Source organism: Lates calcarifer, linkage group LG11, assembly GCF_001640805.2.
Source record: "Lates calcarifer isolate ASB-BC8 linkage group LG11, TLL_Latcal_v3, whole genome shotgun sequence".
NCBI classification, from domain to species: Eukaryota; Metazoa; Chordata; class Actinopteri; family Centropomidae; genus Lates; species Lates calcarifer.
This window is the reverse complement of record NC_066843.1, coordinates 10,240,376-10,263,656: the sequence shown is the minus strand read 5'-3', so window position 1 is coordinate 10,263,656 and position 23,281 is coordinate 10,240,376. Positions and strand designations below refer to the sequence as shown.

At 41.9% G+C, this 23,281-nt stretch overlaps 3 protein-coding genes across 3 annotated transcripts in view; 2 read left to right on the top strand and 1 right to left on the bottom strand.

Moving 5' to 3' along the window:
* pam16 (presequence translocase associated motor 16) overlaps positions 1-23,281 on the bottom strand; it is a 359,227-nt gene that overhangs the window by 130,409 nt on the left and 205,537 nt on the right. The gene's annotated exons all lie outside the window — the stretch shown is intronic.
* LOC127143037 (uncharacterized) lies at positions 2,686-6,812 on the top strand. Its single transcript, XM_051074153.1, has 2 exons — positions 2,686-2,785; positions 2,932-6,812. The coding sequence occupies exons 1-2, from the start codon at positions 2,715-2,717 to the stop codon at positions 3,398-3,400; spliced, it is 540 nt and encodes a 179-aa protein (XP_050930110.1). The 5' UTR covers positions 2,686-2,714; the 3' UTR covers positions 3,401-6,812.
* ccnf (cyclin F) lies at positions 10,755-21,961 on the top strand. Its single transcript, XM_018680831.2, has 18 exons — positions 10,755-11,083; positions 11,916-12,067; positions 12,214-12,320; positions 12,431-12,498; positions 12,675-12,871; positions 13,265-13,318; positions 13,714-13,818; positions 14,072-14,149; positions 14,682-14,836; positions 15,133-15,145; positions 15,347-15,501; positions 15,782-15,905; positions 16,042-16,222; positions 16,392-16,479; positions 18,530-18,629; positions 18,815-18,948; positions 19,420-19,598; positions 19,927-21,961. The coding sequence occupies exons 1-18, from the start codon at positions 11,071-11,073 to the stop codon at positions 20,379-20,381; spliced, it is 2,358 nt and encodes a 785-aa protein (XP_018536347.1). The 5' UTR covers positions 10,755-11,070; the 3' UTR covers positions 20,382-21,961.

Here is a 23,281-nt window from a genome sequence, read left to right as displayed (position 1 = left end):
ATCTGGCATACATTAAATGATAGATAACACATACGGAGGCCATTACTACGTCCCTGTGATCTGTGAAAATTGGTAACCGTGGTTTTTGCCCACCACAAATGTGATGTGAGGGTGTACGTGAGATGCAGGAGGGCTTGGAGAGGCCGAAAAGGCTCGTGCCCACATATGACGTGTGGATGGCACGGGCTGTGCCAGACTGGGCGACAGGTGGCGCTGGGTTCACACAGCAGGGCGTGGGTGTTTGAGCCCTTCTGCACCAAACCCTCGTGTACACACAAACGCAGGGACATGCACACCCAGAGCCGGCTGAGTCACAGAGACGATGCGCTCGGGGGCCTGGCTCTCTGCGTGCTGCAAGCTGAAAATGGCATGTTTCTCTCAGGAGAGAAATAAAAAGAGGATTATAAAAGGGAGAGGACTATTTCAGCCTCAGACCTGTGTCAAAAAACAGCAGGAGCACTGTAATTCCAACAACTCTCTTGACTTAAATGTGACATATACACATGTTTGAAAGGCTTCATCTGTTCCAACTCCGTAAGCAGCTCACAACTTGTGGATTGCAGCCAAGTCAGCTGTACAGGGCTATAGCAATGTGCTACAGGCTTCTGGTCCGCCCATACAGTCTTGGAGTGTGTGTGAATGGAGTAAAGGAGGAGGCAGGGATGCATCTTTGAGATCACGTCAACACTACACACAGGTCCCGGTGGGAGCGGCGCCTACGCATCTCAGCCTTCCTGTGACCTGCATACATCAGCTGCTGCCTGGCTCTGCCTGTCACCAACAGAGCTCTTCCACTCCCACTAGCATGGCCCTGCCCTGCCCAGGTTACCCATGTCTCACGGCTTTGTCCCATATTTCTCACGCCTCTTTTTGTCTCATAATGGAAGATCTGCAGCAACATTTACTTTCCATGGAAGAGGCTCTCCATTTTCTTTCCCATATCAGCACAGCTGCATGTCACACGTACTTGCACAAAGAGCGACAAGAGTTGAATAGCCTCCTCTTTGCCACACACATTCCTTCCTACTTGTTCACTTTTTTTTTACCCTTTTCATTTCACTTTTTTTTTCCCTAAGCCTTGGTCCACCGCAACACTGGAGTCCAAGTACAAATCCACAGAAACCGAACAGTGCTACCAAGAATCCACTTCTCTCCTTCAAATGCTCGTTGCTCTTGAACATCTCTTTTCTTTTGCACCCCCTCCCCACTCACAAACACATTCCTCACTTTCTCTCTTTGATTCTTCTTTTGCTCATCTACAGCTCTGTTGCCGGTTGAGCCGCAGCAGAGATCGTTAAGTCAGTGTAGTCATCGGTTAGGCTGCAGTGGGGTTTGTTATTTGATTTCCTCCACCATTCAGCCGGTCTAAGCCAGCTTCTTCCGACAAGTTGTCTTATCTGTCAAGGCAAAGAATACAGTGTCTTAACTAAAGAACAACTGTCCTGTGCTGAGAGCACGCTCTGCATTTATATGAGAGCATTAGGTATCTCCTAATCTGATAATGTGTGTGTTGTGGGCATTAAAGAGCAACAACCTTTTGATCTAATTGTGAAGGAAAAAGCTGTTGCGAAGCTGAAGTCATGCTGGTGTTTTTTATATAGCCATAATTAAAGCTTTCCGATTACTGTGTTGTCCCACATCTCAGCCAATTCAATGCCTGAACACATCACAGAGGCCTGCTTTCTCTTTGCACATGTACAACCTTAAATACTCTTGAAACCTCAGTTTGTTCTTCATAATCAATATTAGGTTCACAGTTTTCAATTTTCAAATATACCTGGAAAGAAAAAGAGAAGATAAAATGTTGCCTCGGTAAATCCAGTAATGCCTGAAGATAAAAACATTTGGCTGTGTGCACACATTTATCCTTCCCTATGGTGGCTTTTTCAGATGTGGAGGAGTAAGATTAGCGAGCTTAGGAGAGGAGAGCTTTTTTGATTGATTTTCCTCGATCATACTGGGGGATTAACTACTACTAGGTTTGCCTTCCATTCAGAAAGGGCTGGCACCACCAGTGCACGCATGTGGGTGGGGAGTCAGTGGGGGCTGTTTGTGTTTTTTTCATCAGCGTGTTTCTGTCACGTGTGGGCAGGCTCATTAGTCGTTTTTACACTTTCAGTATAGAGGCACTGTATGTTCAGTGACCTCCTCCAAATCAGTCTCGTCAGGTGTCTGCACGGACATAAAAGGATGTACTGTGTGGGCAGTTGTAGGATTTATGTTTGATATGTTGATGTCCACGCAAGACCTGGTGGGGTGCAGTGGGAGCTCCATTACTGTATAACTGCCATATGGAGGTGACACATCAGTGCTGTTGCAGTGCAGGATGAAATGCCCTTCTGCCATCAAGTATATGGAAAAAGTACCTTTCCAATCTGAAATACTGAGGAATTCCCCTGTCTCCTCAAACTTCCACACAGCAGTAGGTTTCTGTATTCCCCAGGGGAGGCCTTTATACTGCAAGAAAACAAAAAAAAAAAAAAAAAGACTGCAACTGAGAGGCAGTGATGGGGAGATGAAGACAAGAGGCAGCCGTTACTCTTCTCCCCTCCCCCTTCCTGTGCTTCGTCAACCCCTATTCTCCCTGCTCCAGTGTTTGACGTCATACACAGGAAGACCAATCAGAGCACTTGGACTTACCCACTTTTCTTCCTTGGCTCCTCCCCTCCTGGTCCTTTATATATCCCCCATCACTACGCTCAGCAGAGTGTACAATGTGCTGCCAGAGAGCCAACAGGCAGTGTAGAGAGAGACAGCCAGAGAGGGAGGGAGAGAAGGGGAAAGTGTGAGTGGGTTTCAGCGCTGACTTAGAAGCCTTCATCTGACACGCTCCAGCCATTCCTGCTCCAGTCATTTCTCCGGTCTCATACAGACCCCCTTCTCCTTTCTCGCTTTGTCTCTGCCTTTCTCTGTCTCTTTCTGTCTCTCCAGGCCAGAGCTGACTACAGACGTGATCCAAGAGGCCAACGCTGCAGCCTGGTTTCAGGATCCACCGGCCCACACCGTCAGGATGGGCTGCACGACGGGCCACCTGGTGTGCCAGCCTCAGCCCCAGACCAGCTCGGGGCAAGAAGGTCAAGCCCTGGAAGCCGGTAGTGCCAAAGTCCCCGAGGTGCTCTCCTCTCTGGAGCGTCTGTCCCAGGCCACCGGAGGCATGGAGAAGTCCTGGTACCGTTGTATCTTTCCCTTCGGAATCATCTCACTGGTGATTGGTGTGGCAGGAACGGGAGTGACCTACACTTATAATGACCTGCCTCAGACTAAAGTGGTGTCAGTGGTGCTACTAGTCATGGGTCTTTTGCTGTTGCTGATGGCCACCGCCTGTTGGACTGTCCATAAGAAGAAAAGAAGGAAAAAGAAAGAGGGAGGCTCATTCACCTCTGAGCAGTGCCCCCTGTGAAGCACAGGGAAAATATAAGAACTCGAAAGCAGAGACGTACTCAGGGCCAGGAGCTCAAGGGTTGGCTAAAGTAGCCGCCACTTCACCTCCTCCCTGTGCTAAATCCCCTCTATTCTTTATCACAAAGTTTGGCTCAGCTCATACTGGAGAGAACTTGGGCTGAGAATTCATAGAGAGTAGAAGGACAGATACACAGGACACTGAGGATCTGTTTAGTCTGTAAGGTTTGGACCATTTTGGACTGGCAAGGAGGGATCACCGATGCCTCATGCGCTCTTTTATCATCAGACAGCAGGTGTCCAGTGTCAAAACAACCTCAGAGGAGACACACACAAATATGCATAGCGCACTGCTTGCATATTTACATGCACGGATACACGGCCCTCGCAGTCCTCACTCACATATGCACCAGCAGTCACAGTGGAAGCTTGCGCAGACACCTTACACGCTATGCAGAGCTGCTGCTGGAGTCAACACTGGCGTCACTAGGCACGTCAGTCACAGCGTTCCTCCTGCCTGGACAGGTGACTCTCCAAGAGGCCAGAAGTGGGCCAAAGACGGCAACCCGATACCCAGCTGAAAGAGCAGCGCACCCGCGTCAGTGGCCAGCGTCATTCACTCGTCCTGTGACACCGCAGCAATGTGTTGGGGGCTTTTTTTACGCAATGGGAGAGTGGAACTTGAGTCCAGCAGGATCTCACAGGCATCTGTGTAGACGATGAGCTAGAGAGGGCAGAGAACCTGCTGGGGAAGTGGAAGCTGTTTGTCTGTGCTCAAATAAAGATTCTGGTGAACTGAAAGACTGTGGGACCTTGAACTTCACTACTAAGGAAACAAAGATTTGCACATGTGGCCATGTCCATGCCAAGCAAGAGAAACCTTGACTGAAGTAACACACTCTTTTCGCCTTTTGTAGCTTCAGCTCCACATTAGTGTGCGGCACTGACTTTCTGACTGACTTATTGGCCTCCTGTCAATGTGAGAACATTTACGCCTTGTTACGCCAGACTTGTGTCTATGTGGGGCACCCCAGCTCCACACAGGGCAGGCCAGGATTATTGAAGGACACTGCCCGAGGGGACATGCCACTGCAGGGACACTTTGACTGACCCTGCTCCCCTGTGGCCCCTCCCGCTTGGTGCCTTGAGCAAGCACTCATGGAAAAAGGCTCTGTCGCATTCCCCTGTTTCCATCTGAACTCCTGAGAATTTACCCCCTTGTTCTCTCTCTCTTTCTCTCTCTCTCTCTCTCTTTCTTTTCCCCAACAGCACACCTTATCCACCCCACATGCCTTCCTCCATCCTCCATCCCCAGTTTCTGACTTAATCCACCTCTTTCCCCAAGTGTGACATAGCCCAGAAGGAAGTATCTACAGCTTTTTGACATAAAAATTAAGACACACACTTAAATCTAAGTCCCACAGGTCACAGACATTTGTTTTTCTATCTGTGCCAGAGAAAGTGGATCATTTTCTCTCTCAGAGCGGAAAGAATATTGACAGAGAGTGAGCGGAAAATCCTTTTGTTGGTCTGAAAATATGGTACAAGGCTGTTCTCTAGTGAATACTGATTAATGTTTGTGTTCTAAGTGGCTCTGGGGTTTCCCTTTCCTACGCCTTTTTCTTTCAGAGAGAGCTGGTGAATGTAGCTGCGCTCAGCTCCACATCTGTGAATAGGTGCTTTCTGTTGGTGTGTGGTCTCACAGGATGAGACACACAATGGCATTTTATCCGTGTCTTAAACATTCTCGTTTCTGTCACTGAACGTAACGTGGGATGTAAAGCGTAGTGTACAGAATGTATAGAGACTGAAAGGAGTCTAGACCGGCATTCTCCATGTGAAGGACTGTGTGCTAGCACTCCTTCACCCTTGAGAATTATCATTGATCACTGTTGCATTGATTCTGGCTACCAGACTAGTGACGTTTGTTGCCGAGTAAAATGTGTCTATGCATTTAGAGGTAGCAGTTAACACATAATGCCAAAGACTGTCCTGGAGGCCAGCTTGCCAGTAACAAGGCTGCAATTGCCTGCCTGCTTCAATAGACATGCAATGGTTCAGTCCATTCTCACACCTTGTTTTGCAGCTCAGTGACTGTCAGCCAAATTCTGTTAGTTTAGACAAAGGGAAGGAAGGGAAGGAGGAGGAAATAAGGAGGTAATGGTGGAAGGCAAAAGCAGAACCTGGGAAGTCATTGCTCTCACTTTATGTGAGATTAGGGAGCCATCCCCGTGGTTAGACTGGGGTCCACCATCCTGAACAGAGCAGTATTATTCTTAGGGGATATGATGCATTACTGGCAGCAGTCGTGAAAATGCCAAGTTAACTGGACATCTCTTTTGTGAGCCCTTTTCTACTGTCAAGTATAACATAGGTCTGTCTGTATTTGCAAACACTTACATTCTGTGTGGCCGCATAAGTTTCTTTCAAGGTAGACGTCAAAGGAAATGCTCATGAGGGGTATTTATGAGTAGGTTTTTTTTAGCGCAGTGCAGTGGTATCTTCTGAATGGTGAGACAAGAGAGAAGCCCTGGGATTACATTACATTAGATTATTACAATGACGAACGTAGCAGGCTGTCTCACTCCTCTATCTGTCTGTCTCTGCTATGGTTAGATCTCTTCACTTAGGTCAGTATTTGCTGTAGAGGTGGAGTTTATGGGGCTTAAAAGTATTGCAGAACTGAACCACGATCAACAATATTTATGTTCAATTATGGGCAAGATTGTTGAGTGTGGAGTGTCTAAGAGGGTCGCCAGAAGTGCTGCGGATGAGAATAATCTCCTGTCTTTGGTTGATATTGCTTCTGTTAGAGCTGCCAAGCAACATAATGTGTGTGGGGGGGTTTCTCAGAGAAAGATGTTTTTTTGTGGCACAGTGATCCAAAGGCTGAGAGAAAGAAAGAGAGCGAGAGGGTAAGAGACAGAGCTAGCAAAGAAAAAAAAGCAAGACAAGTGAGGTACACACACTTTTACTCTGCCCTGAATTTTGGCTTGTGTATCAATGCAATTTTCACATGTATAGTACACATTTACTACCGAGTACATTGTGGTTGCATAGTTGTACTTGCTAATTTTCAAACTATATTGTGCCCAGTGTGTTGTCACTAAAAAATGATGGCAGGTGACCAGAATTTGTTTGTTAGACATGTGAAGTGATTTCCCTTCTGCCTTCTGAAAAATAAAAGGGAAAATCTACCTCTCTGCTGCGGGGGAAACATGTCCCTCACCCAGTAGACAGCCATGCTGTCTGCCTTAGCTGTTTGTCACTCCAGTGAGTGACACAAAATATGTTTGTTTGTGTGCCCTCTAATATCTGGTGCTGTATATATTATTATTTTATATTTGTACTGTATATTTCTACTTATATGTAAATTTTAACTGTTGTATTAAATAAATGTTATGTGAATTTAATGGAATGAAACTACCTCATTTATCAAATATAACTTTGTATCAAATTACTTTGGGAGATTATCCAGAATCATCCAGGGTAGCAGCAATATGCTTTATCCCTGACAGATCTGGAAGAGCCTCCACACACAGCTGAAATACAGAAGACAGACATGGAGTGGATAGTGAGAAAACAATAGACTAACACTGTTTCAACTCTATTTTTGAACAGTGCGCACCTCAGATTAGAATTGCCCCTGCGCTACCATTAACATTGAACATTAAAAAAACACATTCGGTTGACGAGACCACCTGAGCTTCTCCTGTGCTTGAAATTTCGATGCTGTATATAGACACATTACCCTGTGCTATCCTGCCAGCTTGGATGACTTGGTCAGATACCCAGGGACATGTGGGATGCTTTGGTTGTTATGAAAACAAACTGGCCAGTATTGAGCAGATTGAATGACACCCCCTACTGGCGAACTGATAAAATAGGCAAACTACCCTGACAGTGATAGAGTAGATACTCTGGATGTTATTAACGTAAAGGTCTGTGTGAGTAAGACTGGTAAAACCTCTTAGTTCATCAAGAGTTTATTTAATATTCGATAAGCACAAACATATTTTTATCATCCACTGGTGCCTATGCTGGGAAACGGCCGTGGGTGTGGAGGGAACAGTGTTTAGGTCTGAATAAAGGGTGGGGAGGCCAGGTGGGGGCAAAGTGCAGATGGGCTGGAAGTGGTCAGTTGGATTGCTGGGGTCAGCAGAGATTACAGGAAACCAGATGGGAGCAACTCATCCGCCTCTCAATCTCCAGAATTTGGCTCCAGACCCCAGCATTCACTGCTATTTGGCTTTTATCATACGTTTTATTATTCAAAACTGACATCAGTTTAAAATGCGGCAGGCGGCAAAACATGACATTATGAAGACTGGATTTGAGCCGTACTGGGGCCTGATGACTCTGTTTATGTTTTATTCAAATTTCTGATCAACAGCATCTGTGCGAAAGACAGCTCTGTCTTAGTATTTGATTAGTCACTGCTTGCTGTTGTCTCAAATGATACCTTTATAGTAGGATAGAGTGCATTTTGGTTCTGCTTCAGCCGTTAAAACAGCTGTTTTTAAGACTGGTGTAAGCAGAATTCAGACATGCATGGCGAGACAGTAAAATTAAATCACAAGCGACATGAAATTTAAACGCGCTATTGTAATAAAAACAAATGTGATGAGAAGCTATTGGATTTAATCACTTAGAAACCTGAGAGTGCTGGAATAACATAGCACTGTCACACGCAGTGAACACTGATCATTTTTGACTACACCTGGATGAGCAAGGATACGAGAGATTGCAAATTACAAACAAGCAAAAAGAAAGAAGAAATTGCAAAGTTTTCTCTACTCCCACAGGAATCACCCCTGTTGCTTCCCATCTTCTCTTAATTTTTCATCTCTGTCTCTTTCTATCGCGAACATAGGTGTTTGTCAGTCCAAAAAAAGTTTCATTAATTAATACCTTGCTTCATCAGGGGCAGCTCATATGAAGTAACCTGCTCAGGTGTGAAGTCATCGCTCTACCATCTATTCCTCAGATCAATCTCAATGACTTCCCACGTGAGGCGGCATCTTTATAACGACACATCTTTTCAGTAAAATTATGTGGAAAAATAATGGCTGCTTGGGGAACAAAAATTATAGACTTGGACTTCACGGTTTCGTGAGCGCATTGAATATGGCTTTATTGCTATAATTATTTTCAATTTAGGTTAAATGCACCAACCAATTTCTTTTCCCCGTTACCATTACTGGTCACTTTGTGTTTTACTGAGAAAATGGTCGAGATGGGTTGGAGTTTCTATGGAAACAGTGACTGCATCCAATTGAGGGTGTCACAGCCTCTGCCCTGTCTGAGGTCACTTAGCTACAAGATAATTTGATCAAACAACACTTGGAATACATGTATGAAATGCAGTGAGAATCACATGCCTCATTTGCCACAAACTGAAATAGCAGAAATTTATTTTTTTACTCACCTCCACACACCTAAATTCACATTTATAGACAAAGAACCCTAGAACTTCTCAACTGACTTGCCCTATTGTAATGCTTTTTGGATGTTTCTGAACGACGATAAAATATTGTTAGATTTAAACTTTCCTCTACTCTTTGTAAAGGCAATTATTGAGCGGTAGAGGCAATGTTGGACACAAGCTTTTGTAGGTGATGATGAGATTGGGTGAGCAGGTGATCAATAGACAGTCTGAAAGGCAGCAAATGATTACTTGTGGTAGTGTACTCAGCTCCTTTATAACCCTCTTCTAAAGACTAGCAATTAGGAGGACGCTATTCAGCCAAGAGAGAGGTCTATATGTTCACAATGGGGATCCAGCACAATGGTCTTAATCATCATGCCATTTCCTCAAAGGCAACTGTGTAACAGGCAGAACCAATCTGTTGCCTTATTCGTTTACATCGCTGCTTGGTCACACAGATATTGATGAATTAATATGTTTGAAGTGTGTGTGTGTGTGTGTGTGTGTGTGTGTGTGTGTGTGTGTGTGTGTGTATGATGTGCAGAGGGACAAAGAAACACGACATAATGATTTCTTATTGTGCTCCTTTACAAAGAACACATCAATAATCTTGTTTGCTCAACTAGGGTTTTCATTCTTTGTGCTTAACCTTTGCTCATACATACTTAGATTTACTTAAGGCTTCTCTATAATCTATATATACCTATAATCCTTCCAGGATCATAGAATCAATCAATTGAATGTGCACCTCCTTGATTCTACACCTTATGATTGTCAAATGCAAAGGCAAATGTTAATGTACATTTGTTAATGCACAATTTAGCAGAATTTTACAATTTTCATTCCCACTTTTCACTTTTCAATTGTGCAGAAATGATACAGACAGACATTGGTACAATTCACAGATCTCTACCTGAAAGACTGATGTGTTATAGATGAGAGTGACATGATGCATATGTTTTAAAATTTAGACTACATTTGTCATATCATCACTTTTTAGTTAGAAAACAGTAATGTGGGCTGGATGGGGATGGGTTGGGGGTTTCATTGACAAGCTTTATCACAGTAGATGTACTAAAGAATCCATTGATGTGACTATTTCAATTACACATAGCTCTGATTAAGATTAAAGCTAATTAAGGCAAATTGTTTATTAAATAAACATAAAATAAATAAACAACTGCAGTGGCTTTACAACTGAGCCACAAAGGGTGAAACGTAATCAATTCCCTGAAAACATTTATCCTCAGTGCCCTCCAAAGACAACAATTGAGAACACAGAGGGGATTTAATAGGCCTATTCTCCACTAGAAAACCAAAACAGAATGAAAAAAAAAAAAAAACTCAGATAATGTTAGGTGGGTGTGGTGCTGCTGAGGTAATTTACAATTTACAAATACAGACATGACAAAACTAATAAAGTACTGAAATTGTGGCTACGGTTCTGGTTCGTTTCAGACTTTCTACCCTCCAATAAACTCTTTAGGTATGAACAGACAAAAGACAACTTTTGCCGTCTCTCTGTGTGTCTCAGGCCAGACGCAAGTCTGATCACTTTTTACTATCAATGTGGCACAAGGACGCAGTATTCAAAGCACTTTCCCTACTTGTTGTGGGAGTTAATCTGGTGGAATCTGACTCTGTGCCTGTCCCTTTAAACATGGTACCTTTAAACTGTATTTTCTATTCAACTACGTTTCCCACAATCCACAGTAAATAGGTGGTTCTGTGAATGTACTTCATAATCAGGTCAACCAATCATATACATCCACTGACGAGCGCGTACTTCGAAATGGCGTGACGTTGTCCAATGATCTTCTGATATTTTACAGTTTATAAAATCTGACCAATCGGTGCCACCGTTTCTCACGCTGCCCAATCAAATGACCATTATGTGTTAGATGGGCGTCACCATTCTCCACCAGTCAGATTGAACATGGAGTTTAAACGGTGAGCGCGGGCGGTCCTAGAGTAGCTGTGGGGCGGGTCTTGCAAGTGGGGACGCGTGCTTGAATTTGAATTCAAGCAAGAACTAACAACTTGTTAAAGATATTAGTCAACTACCACCGCACAGCAGAGGAAGTGAGCTATACTGTAACACTGTATATCTTAATATCCGGCGAAATTGTGTGCAAGTTTGTATGTGTGTAATATTGTAGGTGGTACAACCGCAACGTTTAAATCGCTGGTCAGTGTTGTAGCTAACGTTACAGGCATCGCTACTTCAGGAGAGATCACTTGCAATGAAAGCGGGCGGTAAGTAACAAAAGTCAATATAAACTTACTCTCTACCAGTAAAATGGGGGTCACTCAGTGTAAAGGGAGGGTTTGTATACCTGTGTTTAATTCTTGCAATTTGACAGAATTAGCACTGGTAACTAGCTAAGGCAGCACAAACGTTAATCGAGGTAGCCATGGATTCCTCCTGTTAGGTACAGTAGTTTCAAATTGGTTAATGTTGGCAGTATTTATGTAAAACGTGTCTCATCCTGGCATTTTAGGCGTCTGTGTTAATTAGAAACTAAAGTATAATGTTAAGCTTCATGAAACCTGGTCGTAACTTAGCGTTAGTTGTGTTTGAACCACAGGAGGGAAATTTGGGCGCTCACTTGGTTTGAGTTTAGCCAGTCAGATGCTCAGTTCACCACCGTTAGATAACTGTTAATGCTTTCAATGATTTATTATATGATATTGTATATTTAATTTAATACGCCTGAGGTAGCCAACTCCCCGTGAATTTAAACATTTTTGTATTTAAACATAGGGTTTGTCTAGACCACCCAGAGATAACTTACGTTAGTCATTTTGAATGTGGAGCCATAGCCTTCACCTTGGTACGTCTACATACTAACTGGCCACTGGCCTGCTTTAAATTAACTGCAAATATTTGTTTGACATTAATGTGAGAATTAGTTTGCAAGCCCTGCACTGAGATGTGAAATGCTTTTGTATGTATGTGTACACTTAGATGTGCCTCCCTATCTGCTGCCTCTTGCTTTGAATATGAGAGTCACTCTAAAGAATTGGAAACTGCTTGTTAAAAATTTATGAGTTGTCTAACTTTTAATGCTTTCTTCTTTTCATCAAGTCCACTGCCGTTGTTCAAAATGCTACTCGGTTCCGGCACGGAAGCGGGTCCGTAAGCGAACTCCAACCTTAACTTTGCTGTCTTTGCCTGAGGAGGTCCTCCTTTGTGTGCTCCAGTGCCTCTCTGCTGAGGACCTGCTGTCTGTCAGAGCAGTGAGTAAACATACTGTATATACTGTAACACTCCTACAGACCAGTCACCTTGTATGTGCCATGCCATCCCAGAGTTGAGACTCTTTGATGTAATAGATCAAATGCCCCTTTTGTTTTAGGATTAATTGTCTTCACCTCTGTAACAGGTTCACTCCCAGCTGCGTGACATTGTCGACAACCACTCCAGTGTATGGGCAAGAGTCAGTTTCAGGGACACGTGGCCATCCCCCAACACCTTATGGCTATTTGAAAGGTACAGTCCATTCTGTCAAAAAACAAAACAAACAAACAAAAAAAAACCTTACTCATGTGTTCTTTCTTTTCATATGTGTTTTTTCACTTGAAATCTCCCTTTTCCTTCAGAGCTGCTGAGAAAGGGAATTTTGAAGCTGCTGTGAAGCTAGGCATTGCTTATTTGTACAATGAAGGACGTAAGTTACACTTCACAACTACTTCAACCATTTCTTCTTTTTTAATACATCTAACGTCTAGCTTACAAGACAATCCATATTAAATAAAGGTCAAATGAAATTAGGAGACGTAAAATCCTCTTAATGAGTGCTCTAAGTGATTGCAGCTCTCCACTTGTGTCTTCTCTCTCCACCAGCATTGTTGAGTGATGAGGGGCGAGCGGATGTATGTGGTCGTAAGGCCTCCCATTTCTTCAGCCTGGCAGAGAGCCTGCGCTCTCCTATAGCAGATCCCTTCATCTGGGTGTTCATCCGTCCACCGTGGTCGCCCACTGGCAGCTGCTGCAAGGCTGTGGTGTTCGACCGTCTCAAGGCTGAGTGTGACAACAATGTGGTACGTTTTGCTCTTGCCAGTTTGGAGGACAGGAAAATATGCTTTCTTTTAAAGCAACCTTGATGAAACATTCATTTTAAGCCTCTGTCAACAATTGATAAGCACTGATGATGTTCCCAGATCTGCGTTACAACAGCAATTTCCACTCTCTTTCTTAGTGGTCGGCCTGGAAACCCTTTTCAATTTCAATGCATTTGTTGTTACAGCATCAAATACATCTCTAAAATCAGTTTTATTGGCATAAAAATAAATAATTATTCACAGAAACTTTGACATTACACTTACAACATGGGTAATTTCATATAAATGGTACAGAGTGTTCACAAGGAAGAAGATAATGATATGTTGCTTATTTCAATTGTTCATCAGTGTATTTTCCTCTTGTCTCTATAGGAGAAGAGGGGGCCATTGTTGCACTGTTTGGCCAGAGTTTTACAGCTGTTTGAAGTGAGTATCAAAGTGAGACTGGATGTGGCTGTCTGGGTGTGGTTAGCCCAGTTTCTATTAGCCTCTAATCAAAGCTTTGTGCTGTCACAGAGGGCTGTCCGACTGGTTATTAGCAGCATAGACAGGATAATTGTTTTCCCCTGGCTAATGCAGCTGTTGCTTTACATTCCCTATCGATTGCCTTTACCCCAAGCTCTTGTGTGCTTTGTTATGTAATGGTATGATGACTGATTTCATGCAGCTTAAATGGAACTCTTGATACATAAAAATGCATATGTAGACCAGAAAAATGTGAGCCAATGACCACATTGTTGGTGCGCAGGAACAAAACATCTTGTCAGTTATGTTATGTAAGGTCTGTCATTCACATCTGGAATCCTGTTACCTATTTCCAGGAGGATGAAAAACGCTCAGATGCCATATCTATGCTCGAGGAGTCTTCACAGGCTGGCTGTCTACAGAGCTCTTACCTGTTGTGGGAACAAAACCATAAAGCCAGCTGTGAGTCTGAATCTCACTTTTTGTATTTTTGTCAGAAATACTCTTGGAATCATTGGCCTTATTTTTCTTCATTTCAGACTCAAACACAGCCACATTTGTCTATAGTATATGAAACTTCTACTAAAACTGACTGTTAAAATTGCCATACTAATCAATAAATATTTTACAGAATGTAGAAAAAGCCTTTGCAAGAATGTCAATTGACAAATGAGGCCAAACACAAAATAACGGGTTGTTATATTTGAATTTCAGATGGCAGATCCAGGCAGGTACCTCCAGTGTGTCCGAACCCTCAGGGATTATGCTGGCAAAGGATGCTGGGAAGCTCAGGTGTGTGACTGAAGACAGATTATTGTCTTGAGCCACTACATTAATGCAGTGGAGTTAAATTAATGTGTTCTTGTGCATATTCAGTTGTGAAATGGTTTTCTGTGTCATTCTGGAGCTTTATTTTCCTTTGGTTATTGACTGAAATAAAACAAAAAGACAGAAGTGTTTGTCTTTTGACAGCTTTTCATCTGTCATGTTTTTGTTTCACTTCTCTTCTTCATTTCCCACTCCTCTATTTGTCCAAAGTTGGATGTTGTTCTAATTGAAGTACTATGAGGCTGTGTCAAGAGGTCTTGACAGTTGTTGACATTTTTTTTTTCTCTCCCCATCGTCTTTTAAAGCCCAAGCTGCACCACAGAATCACAAAAACTATGACTCATCTGAGTCACAAGCTGTGTAATTACAGCTGTAAACTAAGGCAGCACTCAACTTTATTGTTGTCTTTTTGGTGTGAATCAGTTCAGTGAGCTGTCAAGCCATTTACAGCTTTTCTGAAATATTTATCTAACACCTTGTCTTTTTCTTTCTCCAGCTCTCCTTGGCCAAAGTGTGCAGCAGTGGGAATCCGCTGGGTTTGGAGTCAAAGGCCTGCTCTGACTTAGTGGCCCAGCTCTTCAGTTCCTCTAACCCAGCATCACGGCACTGCTCTCAGGCAATCCTCAGACGAGGCATCAAGGACACCATGAGGTAGACAGGGACAGAAACTCTGCCATAATTACAGTCTGTTGGTGAATAATATCTTTGTAGACAATTGAATGTTCCTATTAGAGTCATTGTGATGACTCACTGTTTTGATAATCTTAGCTTCCTTTAATGACATTATGAAGAGTAGATGAAACAGAGCACCAGCACAAGTGTGCTAGTCAAATGCTTCTTAGAGAATAAAATGAAACCTTTTCCCTTTAAGGTAGGGAACATACCACATAGCTTTCAGACAGATTTTGAGCTTTGATTTGGCCATCATGAAAAATGTTTAAGATCAGATACAGTCTGCTTGTGCAGGGTGGTTGCAACCAACGTTTTCCCTAGAATAACATGAGGGTTAAGGACTTACATCTTTTTGGTTCTCATATCAGTGTAATTAAACATATTCAGATTAATTCAGTTTTTCTGTATTTTTTGTTAGACTGGAGTCTTTACAAATAATGATTCTCACTCCTCCTCTCCTCTCTCTCTGCCTCTGTAGGTACATCCTAGGTGGACTGGCTTGTGGAGGTGACCACCATGAAGGACTTCTCTAGCCTGACGCTACATGTGACAGTGGGCTGTGTGGACCGTTACTTGGCTCTTCGGTCTGTCCCAAAAGCTCGCCTGCAATTATTGGGCATCGCCTGCATGGTTGTTTGTACACGGTGAGATTGTGCATTCTGTGAAATGTCCATGTTTAATAATATGTAATATAGTTGTATACTGATTAAGAGATTATGCAGGGAAACCAGCTTTGAGGCTGGAGGAATTTGAGGCTTTTGGGGGGGGGGGGGGGGGGGTGTTGAAAGTATTCTATGGTGGGTTTTGAAGGGAAAAGTGATCATCCACATTTGTATTTTGTTTTGGATAATCACAAATTATTTGTTACCTTAAAATGTCTGTCTTTTTGTATTTGTGTTACATGTTTGGTTCTTTTCTTTCCAGCTACATCAGTAAAGAAATCCTGACTATACGTGAAGCTGTTTGGCTCACTGACAACACCTACAAATATGAGGACCTGGTTCGAATGATGGGAGAGGTTGTCTCTGTGCTGGGGGGAAAGATCAGGGTGAGTACAACAAATTCCCCTCTTATACAATGTGTAAAGGTATATTTCCCAGCCAAAACATCTTTTGTTGAATTCAAGTGCTGAATTTCAACCTTGCAAATGTAAACAAATGGTCATTTTATGCACTTTCTTTTAGAGCCCCACACTGCTGGACTATGGAGATGTGCTCCTGTCTCTGCTCCCTCTAGAGAGGCGAACCACTCACCTATTCAGCTACATCTGTGAGCTGTCACTGCTCTACTCTGCTCTCACCACACCACCACCTGCCAAACTGGCCTGTGCTGCACTGCTGCTTACACGAGCACTACATCACTATGGTAATAACACTCACTGACACACGCACGTACGGCACGTCCGTTTGAAAAGATCACCCTTTTAGCATTGACGTGTATTGCAAATAATCTGTTCAAACAAATAGAATTTACAACTTAAGTTGAGTATAAAGTTTACTTTCACTTTGACTTATGTCTGTCTCCATCTCTGCAGCTCCCCTCTGGCCCAGCCAGTTAGCTGACTACACAGGCTTCTCCAAGCAAGACCTTGTCTCCCTTTCTGTGCTGCTTTATGTCAAGTGGTAGGTTTCTCACATTGTGTGTTTTGACTGGGTCGGTAGCCAAGCAATTTATTTCTTTCATCTTCCTCCTTCCCATCAGCCAGTCTGTCAAGTCAAGACATTCAGACACAGGGGTACTTCTTTGGATATACTACACAGATGGAGCACTCAGCCTTTTCTTCTTCATTAATTTTCTTCAAGTGAAGAGATCAGCTGTGATGAGATCAATTATAATGAAAATTATACTGGTGTTATCATGACCTTGGAAGAGGCACATTTCAATTTTATCCTAAAACACACTTCATCTGCTGTGACCTCAGCAAATAGTTTCCATTTTAATCAGTCCAAGAAATAGGTTTTTAATTTTCATCCTTTGAAAAGGTGCCGTTGTTTGGCATCTGCCCTGTAGCTATGCATTTGATTAGCCTGGATTAGTGATAAAATAGGCTCAGATCTCCGCCCCATTTCTCATTGGCAATACGGTTGCCGCTATACCATATCATTATCCAGATTGCATATTTGTTCACTTTCTAAAAGCTTACAAGTGTTAAGTACACAGAAAATATGTGCATTTTCTCCAAAACAGCATTAGACAAAACATGCCTTTGTACACGGGGGGGATTATTGACTTGTGCTCTGTGTTTCTGCTATAAAGTATACGTTGATAGCTGCATTTTGAGGTTATTTGACTTCCTGTGTGCTGAAGTGGAGGTTATTGTAAATACCCTGTGAATCAAAAATTGGCTCTAATTATCATCCGTACTGTATACAAAAGCTAGATGCCATTGTTGCCAAGGAAAGTTGTCATGCCCTGCATTGATTTCTATATGTAGTTTTCAACTTCACAGTGGGGAAAGGAATATTATGGTGAACTACTAGTATTTAACAAACCAACTGAACAAGTGTTCTTATAGCAACACATGTTGTGAAAATTGTTCAGCACAATGATTTTTTTTTACTTTTTTGGCTTGTAACCTTTTTACAAATATACATGAGTCAACACTATAACCCCTCATCAAAGGCTACTCATTTCAAGAGCTGTGAGTGCCCCAAGTATTTTTATTTGATTTAAATATTTTTTTAAAGGCCTGAAGAGGTAGAAATAATAAGGGTTAAATTTTGATTTATGTCTATGTAAACGCATTATGTGGTTCAGAAAATTATTTCTGTTCCTCATTCCCAACTTAGTGAATCAGAGGGGTCACATGATGATCAGTCTTTGTTGGCATGTTAAATTTTTTTTTTACTGTAATCACATTACTCAAGCCTTTCTCAATCTTGGTGTTGCAATTTTCACAAGTCATGTTATGAGCCTGGCGTTTGGCATTATTTATGCTTGGTCTGGTAATAACATCAGCTGTCTGTTATAATCTAGAGATTCTACTGTGACAGCAATATGAACAGAAACAAATACAAACAATACAATACAACACAGACTTGTTTAAGAAGTGCTGATTACTAGTTTCAGTTATTCAGCCATTACCTTACTGTACAGCACTTTGTTAAAACCTGTATTCTGGGAAGGGGAACATAAAAATGCATATTTACTCTAAGCCACAGAAAGTGCCACTGAAAACGTTGTACACATTGTAATTTTCTGATATGTGACTCTACCATGGCTTATACATGGCTACTTCCCTGTGCTTTCCTCCATGAAAAGAGATAACAAGAATTGATTGGTGATGTGTCTGGCTGTTTTCAGCATGCTCATGTAGCCACATTGATTAGATATAAGATTGTTTATAACGTCTGGTGACCAAGAAAATGGACGGCCATCAAGGATTTAAAGCAAACATGAAGCCTGGAGAGCAGCAGAGTCATAAAAGACAGTAGAAGGCATTTGGGCTGTGTGTGTGTGTGTTTGTGTACATAACCATCTGTGAATCACAAACTGAGTCACAGAAACGTGCCTCAGGGTGAGTCACTTTGATAGGTGAGCATCGTATCGACAAACTGTAATTCTCAAATGGACAAGTAACGAGATTTGTCCTCAAGAGTTGATTATACAGACTCAGCAAGCAAAGTGGATCAAACTCAGTCATTTTTTCCTGCCCCCCCCTTGTCTCTCCAGTTTCAGTCAAGATGTTCCCAAAGATTACAGGCACGTGTCTCTGACTGGAGTTAAGCAACGGTTTGAAGATGAGGCCTACCAACATATCAGCAAAGAAAAGGTACTTTATTATATTACTACTTATATATATTACTTTATTATCTTTTCTTTTTTCTTTTTTTAACCCCAATTGCAGGCAAATGAAAGGTCATTTCTCTATTAGGAGAACATTTATATATTGTAGCACAGCAAGTCTCAGGCTGGTTATGTGAATCTAACTGGCCATTTATTTTAAATCATTGTAAGGTGATGGATTTCAAAGAACTCTGTCAGATCTTGGAGATTCCTGAAGTGGAGCCTCAGATGGAGCCTCCCAGCCCCACTGGTCAACCAACAGATATCCACACCTTCCTCGCCTCTCCATCCAGCACTAACAAGAGGTAAGCCAGTTACTGATACACAGGTTTGCCATTACAACACATTAGAGCTGCGTGGTATTAAAAAAACATTAAATGGCTTTGAAAGACATTTAAACATAAACCAAATGTTGATGCAAAGGAATATGCAGTTGTGGACAGTTAGGAACACAACACAACTTGCTGGCTTCTAGAAAATTTTATGAATGCTATTAAATATATGCATATGTAAATTATATAGTTATAGGCGTCTGTGGACTTGAAAGACATGCAAAGAATTAAGCTATGAGAAACACATCACTAACTAACAGCAAAGTGACCTCTGTCCCCCGCCTCTCTTCTTGTTCATTTAGCTGTTCTTATCCTTGCTCAGTCTCCTGTGCTCTGTGACAAACGGGCTTGTGAACTGTCTTGTCCAGAAGGTGTTTGTTTGTGCCATCTGCGAGATACTCCAGTGACTCACTGTAACCCACTGCTTGTCCACTTTCTCCCAAGGAGACGTGACGACAGCATGCAGGCTCACAGAGGCAGCTTTGTGGCCACGCCCACGGCAGAGCTGTCCAATCAGGAGGAAACGCTGCTGGGCGACATCCTGGACTGGAGCTTGGATACTTCCTGTTCGGGTTATGAGGGCGACCAGGAGGAAGAGAGCGAGGGAGAGAAAGATGGTGATTGTGAGTGTTGGTGAAGAGATGGAGAAAGTGGCTGAGCACATTTATTCCAGTGTGATTACTAGCAAAGTCTCATGGGTCTTTTTTTTCAGTAAAGCATATAAATGAACTAATCCATACAAAGAGGAGAATAATGCATGAGTCAGTCTTCCAGTAGGACATTATGTGAGATGACTCAGCAGTTGCAGTGTCCAGCATAGTAAACCAGCACATAAATTTAGGCCGTAATATTACGCAGGCATTGTCATCGACAAATGTGGATGGATGACTATGGCTGTTTGTATACATTTTGATCAGAATGACTCATTCTAAACATCTTATCTTTCAATAGCTTCAATGATATCGGTCACACTGCAGCCGCTGACTGACGCAGACAGAAGCCTAGAGTACTGCAGAGCCCTGTCCAGTGATGAAGACAGCTTCTGTGAAGCAGAAAGGGAGGCAAACGAGGGTTGCCAAGGTCAGGAGGCCGTTTCCTTCTTTGCAGACCTTCACAGTTCAGGATACTCCTCCGTCCAGAGTGTTAGCCCCTCATCCACGTGCTCCTCCTCCTCCCTCATGCCTTGCACATTCAAGAGCTTTACAACTTCGTTGGGTGCCGCTTCTGCTAATGCTCAGCCAGGCTTCCGCCTTTTGGTGCCAATGCAGAGGCCCCGGGGCACCTCCAGCAAACAAGTGAAGAGGAAGAACTCGGCGGCTCATAGCGGAGGGGAGGTGGAAAGAGAGGAAGATGAGGACGGGGAAGAGGACAAGTATTCTACCAACATGGGGTTTCTGAGCCTATAGACAGTGGTTATTTAAATGGCCCCAGGTTGTTCACAGACCACCATGCTCAGTCACTATCCTCCAGCACTTTCCTTTAGTTCTCAATGCTGTTCCTCACTCCTGCCAGTCTGCACTGGTCCATCAATTGCCACAAGATCAACAAACCTTGGAGGTTTCCTACAAAGGGAAGGGAAAATAAATATAGAAATTACCTAGAAACTTGCCTTTCTATTACATGACATTTCAAATATGTGTTTACAGGCATGGCGCAATAAAATACCTCCCATGAACCTAGACTCACAGTCAGCTCTCAAACCACTGGAACATAACTTGACTTTCCTCAGGACCCTGGTACAATGGTTGCCATTTTTGTTGTTTTACAGCCTTCCACAACAACCTATCTCAGATCATGTTAGATAGTTTTACAGGAACCTCATGGACTTGTTTGGGGAGAAAAGGTGTTCATTGTTAAGATCATATTTGGAAAAACATAGCTGCCGTGTTATTGTGATTGTTTTAGTTATCATAGTCTCTGATATGCACTGTCTTTACAGGAGTCTGTATTGTATTTGGTGAATGTCATCAATGGGTGACGCCTCTGTCAGCGTCATAGTTGATGAAAACATCTGTATCTGAAGCCTAAAAATAGGATCATATGAATTCATTTTCACTTTTGTCCTACGTTCTACATGTGTTTACCAAAGGTACTGTGGTGGTGTCATTTGTGTTTTCAGGGGCATCTACTTCAAAAAGAAACAGAGCTGTGAAATGAGTCTTTTAGTAGTCTGTATCTTCTGTAGTCTTGTACATATACACCGGTCGTGCTGTTGATAAATAAGTTTGATCAATATTCCTTAAAATACCTGAAGCACACTAAGCCCATCAGGAACACCGAACAGAACAGTTACAATGTTAACTGTTGAGATATAAACACACTATATGTTCAGTAAGGTGTGCTGGAACGGGACTAGCCAAGAATCTCCAACTGGATGAATACTGTACAAACCTCAGCTTTGGTGCTGCACACTCATTAACTCTTCAGCTCAGATGTAATGAGGCATCCAATGCAACATCGAATTTAACATGCTGATAAGTTGTACTTTACCCACTTTTCCTCCCATCTGAATAGGTGAAGCACTTTTATCATAGAAGGAGCGCAATTGAATGAAACATAACCATTTTTATGCTTGAACAATCAATACTAAAGTATTTTTGAAAGGATTTATTTTGCCTCCTTGGAGAGAAATGGAAGTTCAGACACTAAAGGAATATTATTACTTGATGGGGTTTTGAACGTACTGTATGCCTCATTCAGGACACTGAGTACACATTGCCTAAGTGATTGTGACTGACTGTAAATACATTTTAAACTGTTACTGCAGACTGGTTATTGCCTGTGTTTTATAAGTGTACATAGTACTATATGTATAAATGGAAAAAAGAACATGCCACTATTACTTGAAATTGTTTTTGCTTCATTCCAAAAAGGCTGTTTTCTTTGAGAAAAGTTTCTACAGTACAGTGTTTCCTCCTTAGACCTGTGATGTGAATATGTAATTTTTGTACTGAGTTCAAATAAAACAAGCCATCATGCAAATTTCTCCCATTTTTCATTCCTTTGCCACCACATGATTACTTTTAGCAAGTCTGAGTTTGGTGATAAGGATCTCATGAGCTTATTGCAGTGTGCTTTATTATTCTTTTCCCAACCACGTTATTTCTCTTAGACTTAATGAGAATCATAAGCAACATAAAAAGAGCATGTTGCTTGAGAAAATAAATTGGCTAGCCGAAAGCTCATAGTGTGTTTGTACTTGGCCTTGGAGATTGAGAATGCGGAGTTTAAGTTGTGTTCAAGGGCTCATCAAAACCAGGTGGCACTATTTAGCAGAGCTAAATGAGGATTTTAGATACTGATTTAAATGCAACAGCTGCTTATAACCTCAACGACTCATTTCCAACCAGCTGCCCCAGAACCTTATCTCTTTTCCCTATAATTACCAGATTATACAGTTCTACCAGGAAGGTCTAAATTCTGTTTTAAAGCCCTCTGCCAGGAAAGGGCTTTTAGACCTTTTAAAACCCGGATTCAGTATTTTTCCACCAGAATTTAAAAGTAGCAATACCACAATTAAAAAAAATACTCCATCATAAGTTAAAGTCATGCTTATGTTAGTAAGTAAAATTATGTAAGAAAAATCAGGTGTATACAGCATTTTATCAGTTAAATATTCCATACTGGGCTGCAATATGATTATTTCCATTATGGATAATATGCTGATTATTTTCTTGATTGATCTTGAAAATAGTGAGAGATCAACATCACAATTACCCAGAACCTAAAGACACCTTCAAATGTCTTGTTTCAGCCAAACAATAGTTTTGTAATTATTTTATTAATGTGCTGCAAATCCTCACATTCAAGAAACTAGAACCATGAAATACAATACAACTGACAAATAGATTTATCAACTACTGGTTTCAGCTCTACTTGTATGTAATTTCAGGTAGGTCTGAAACAAAACATCCTATTTTGTCATGTGACAATTCATATGTTTTGTATGTAAAATCATAATTTGTAAGTAACTAGAACTGAAGCTGTCAAATAAATTAGAGTAAGGAGTGCAATGTTTCTTTACACTTCTGAAACAGAAATTTAAAATGGCATAAAAAGAAAGCCCATGAGTAAAGTACAAGGAAGTAAAATTTGTACAGTTGAGTAAATGTACTTCTACTACTTCTACCACTGCACTGTTGAGTTGCAGTATGATAACTGTTGGATCCAGCTTATTTGACGCTTGCTAATTGGGGATAAAGTCAAGATATCTCGGCCTTTCCTGCATTGATTTTGACCGTTTTTATATGAATACATAGAGAATTGTGGTAATAGATAAATATGCTAAAATAATACATACCTATGA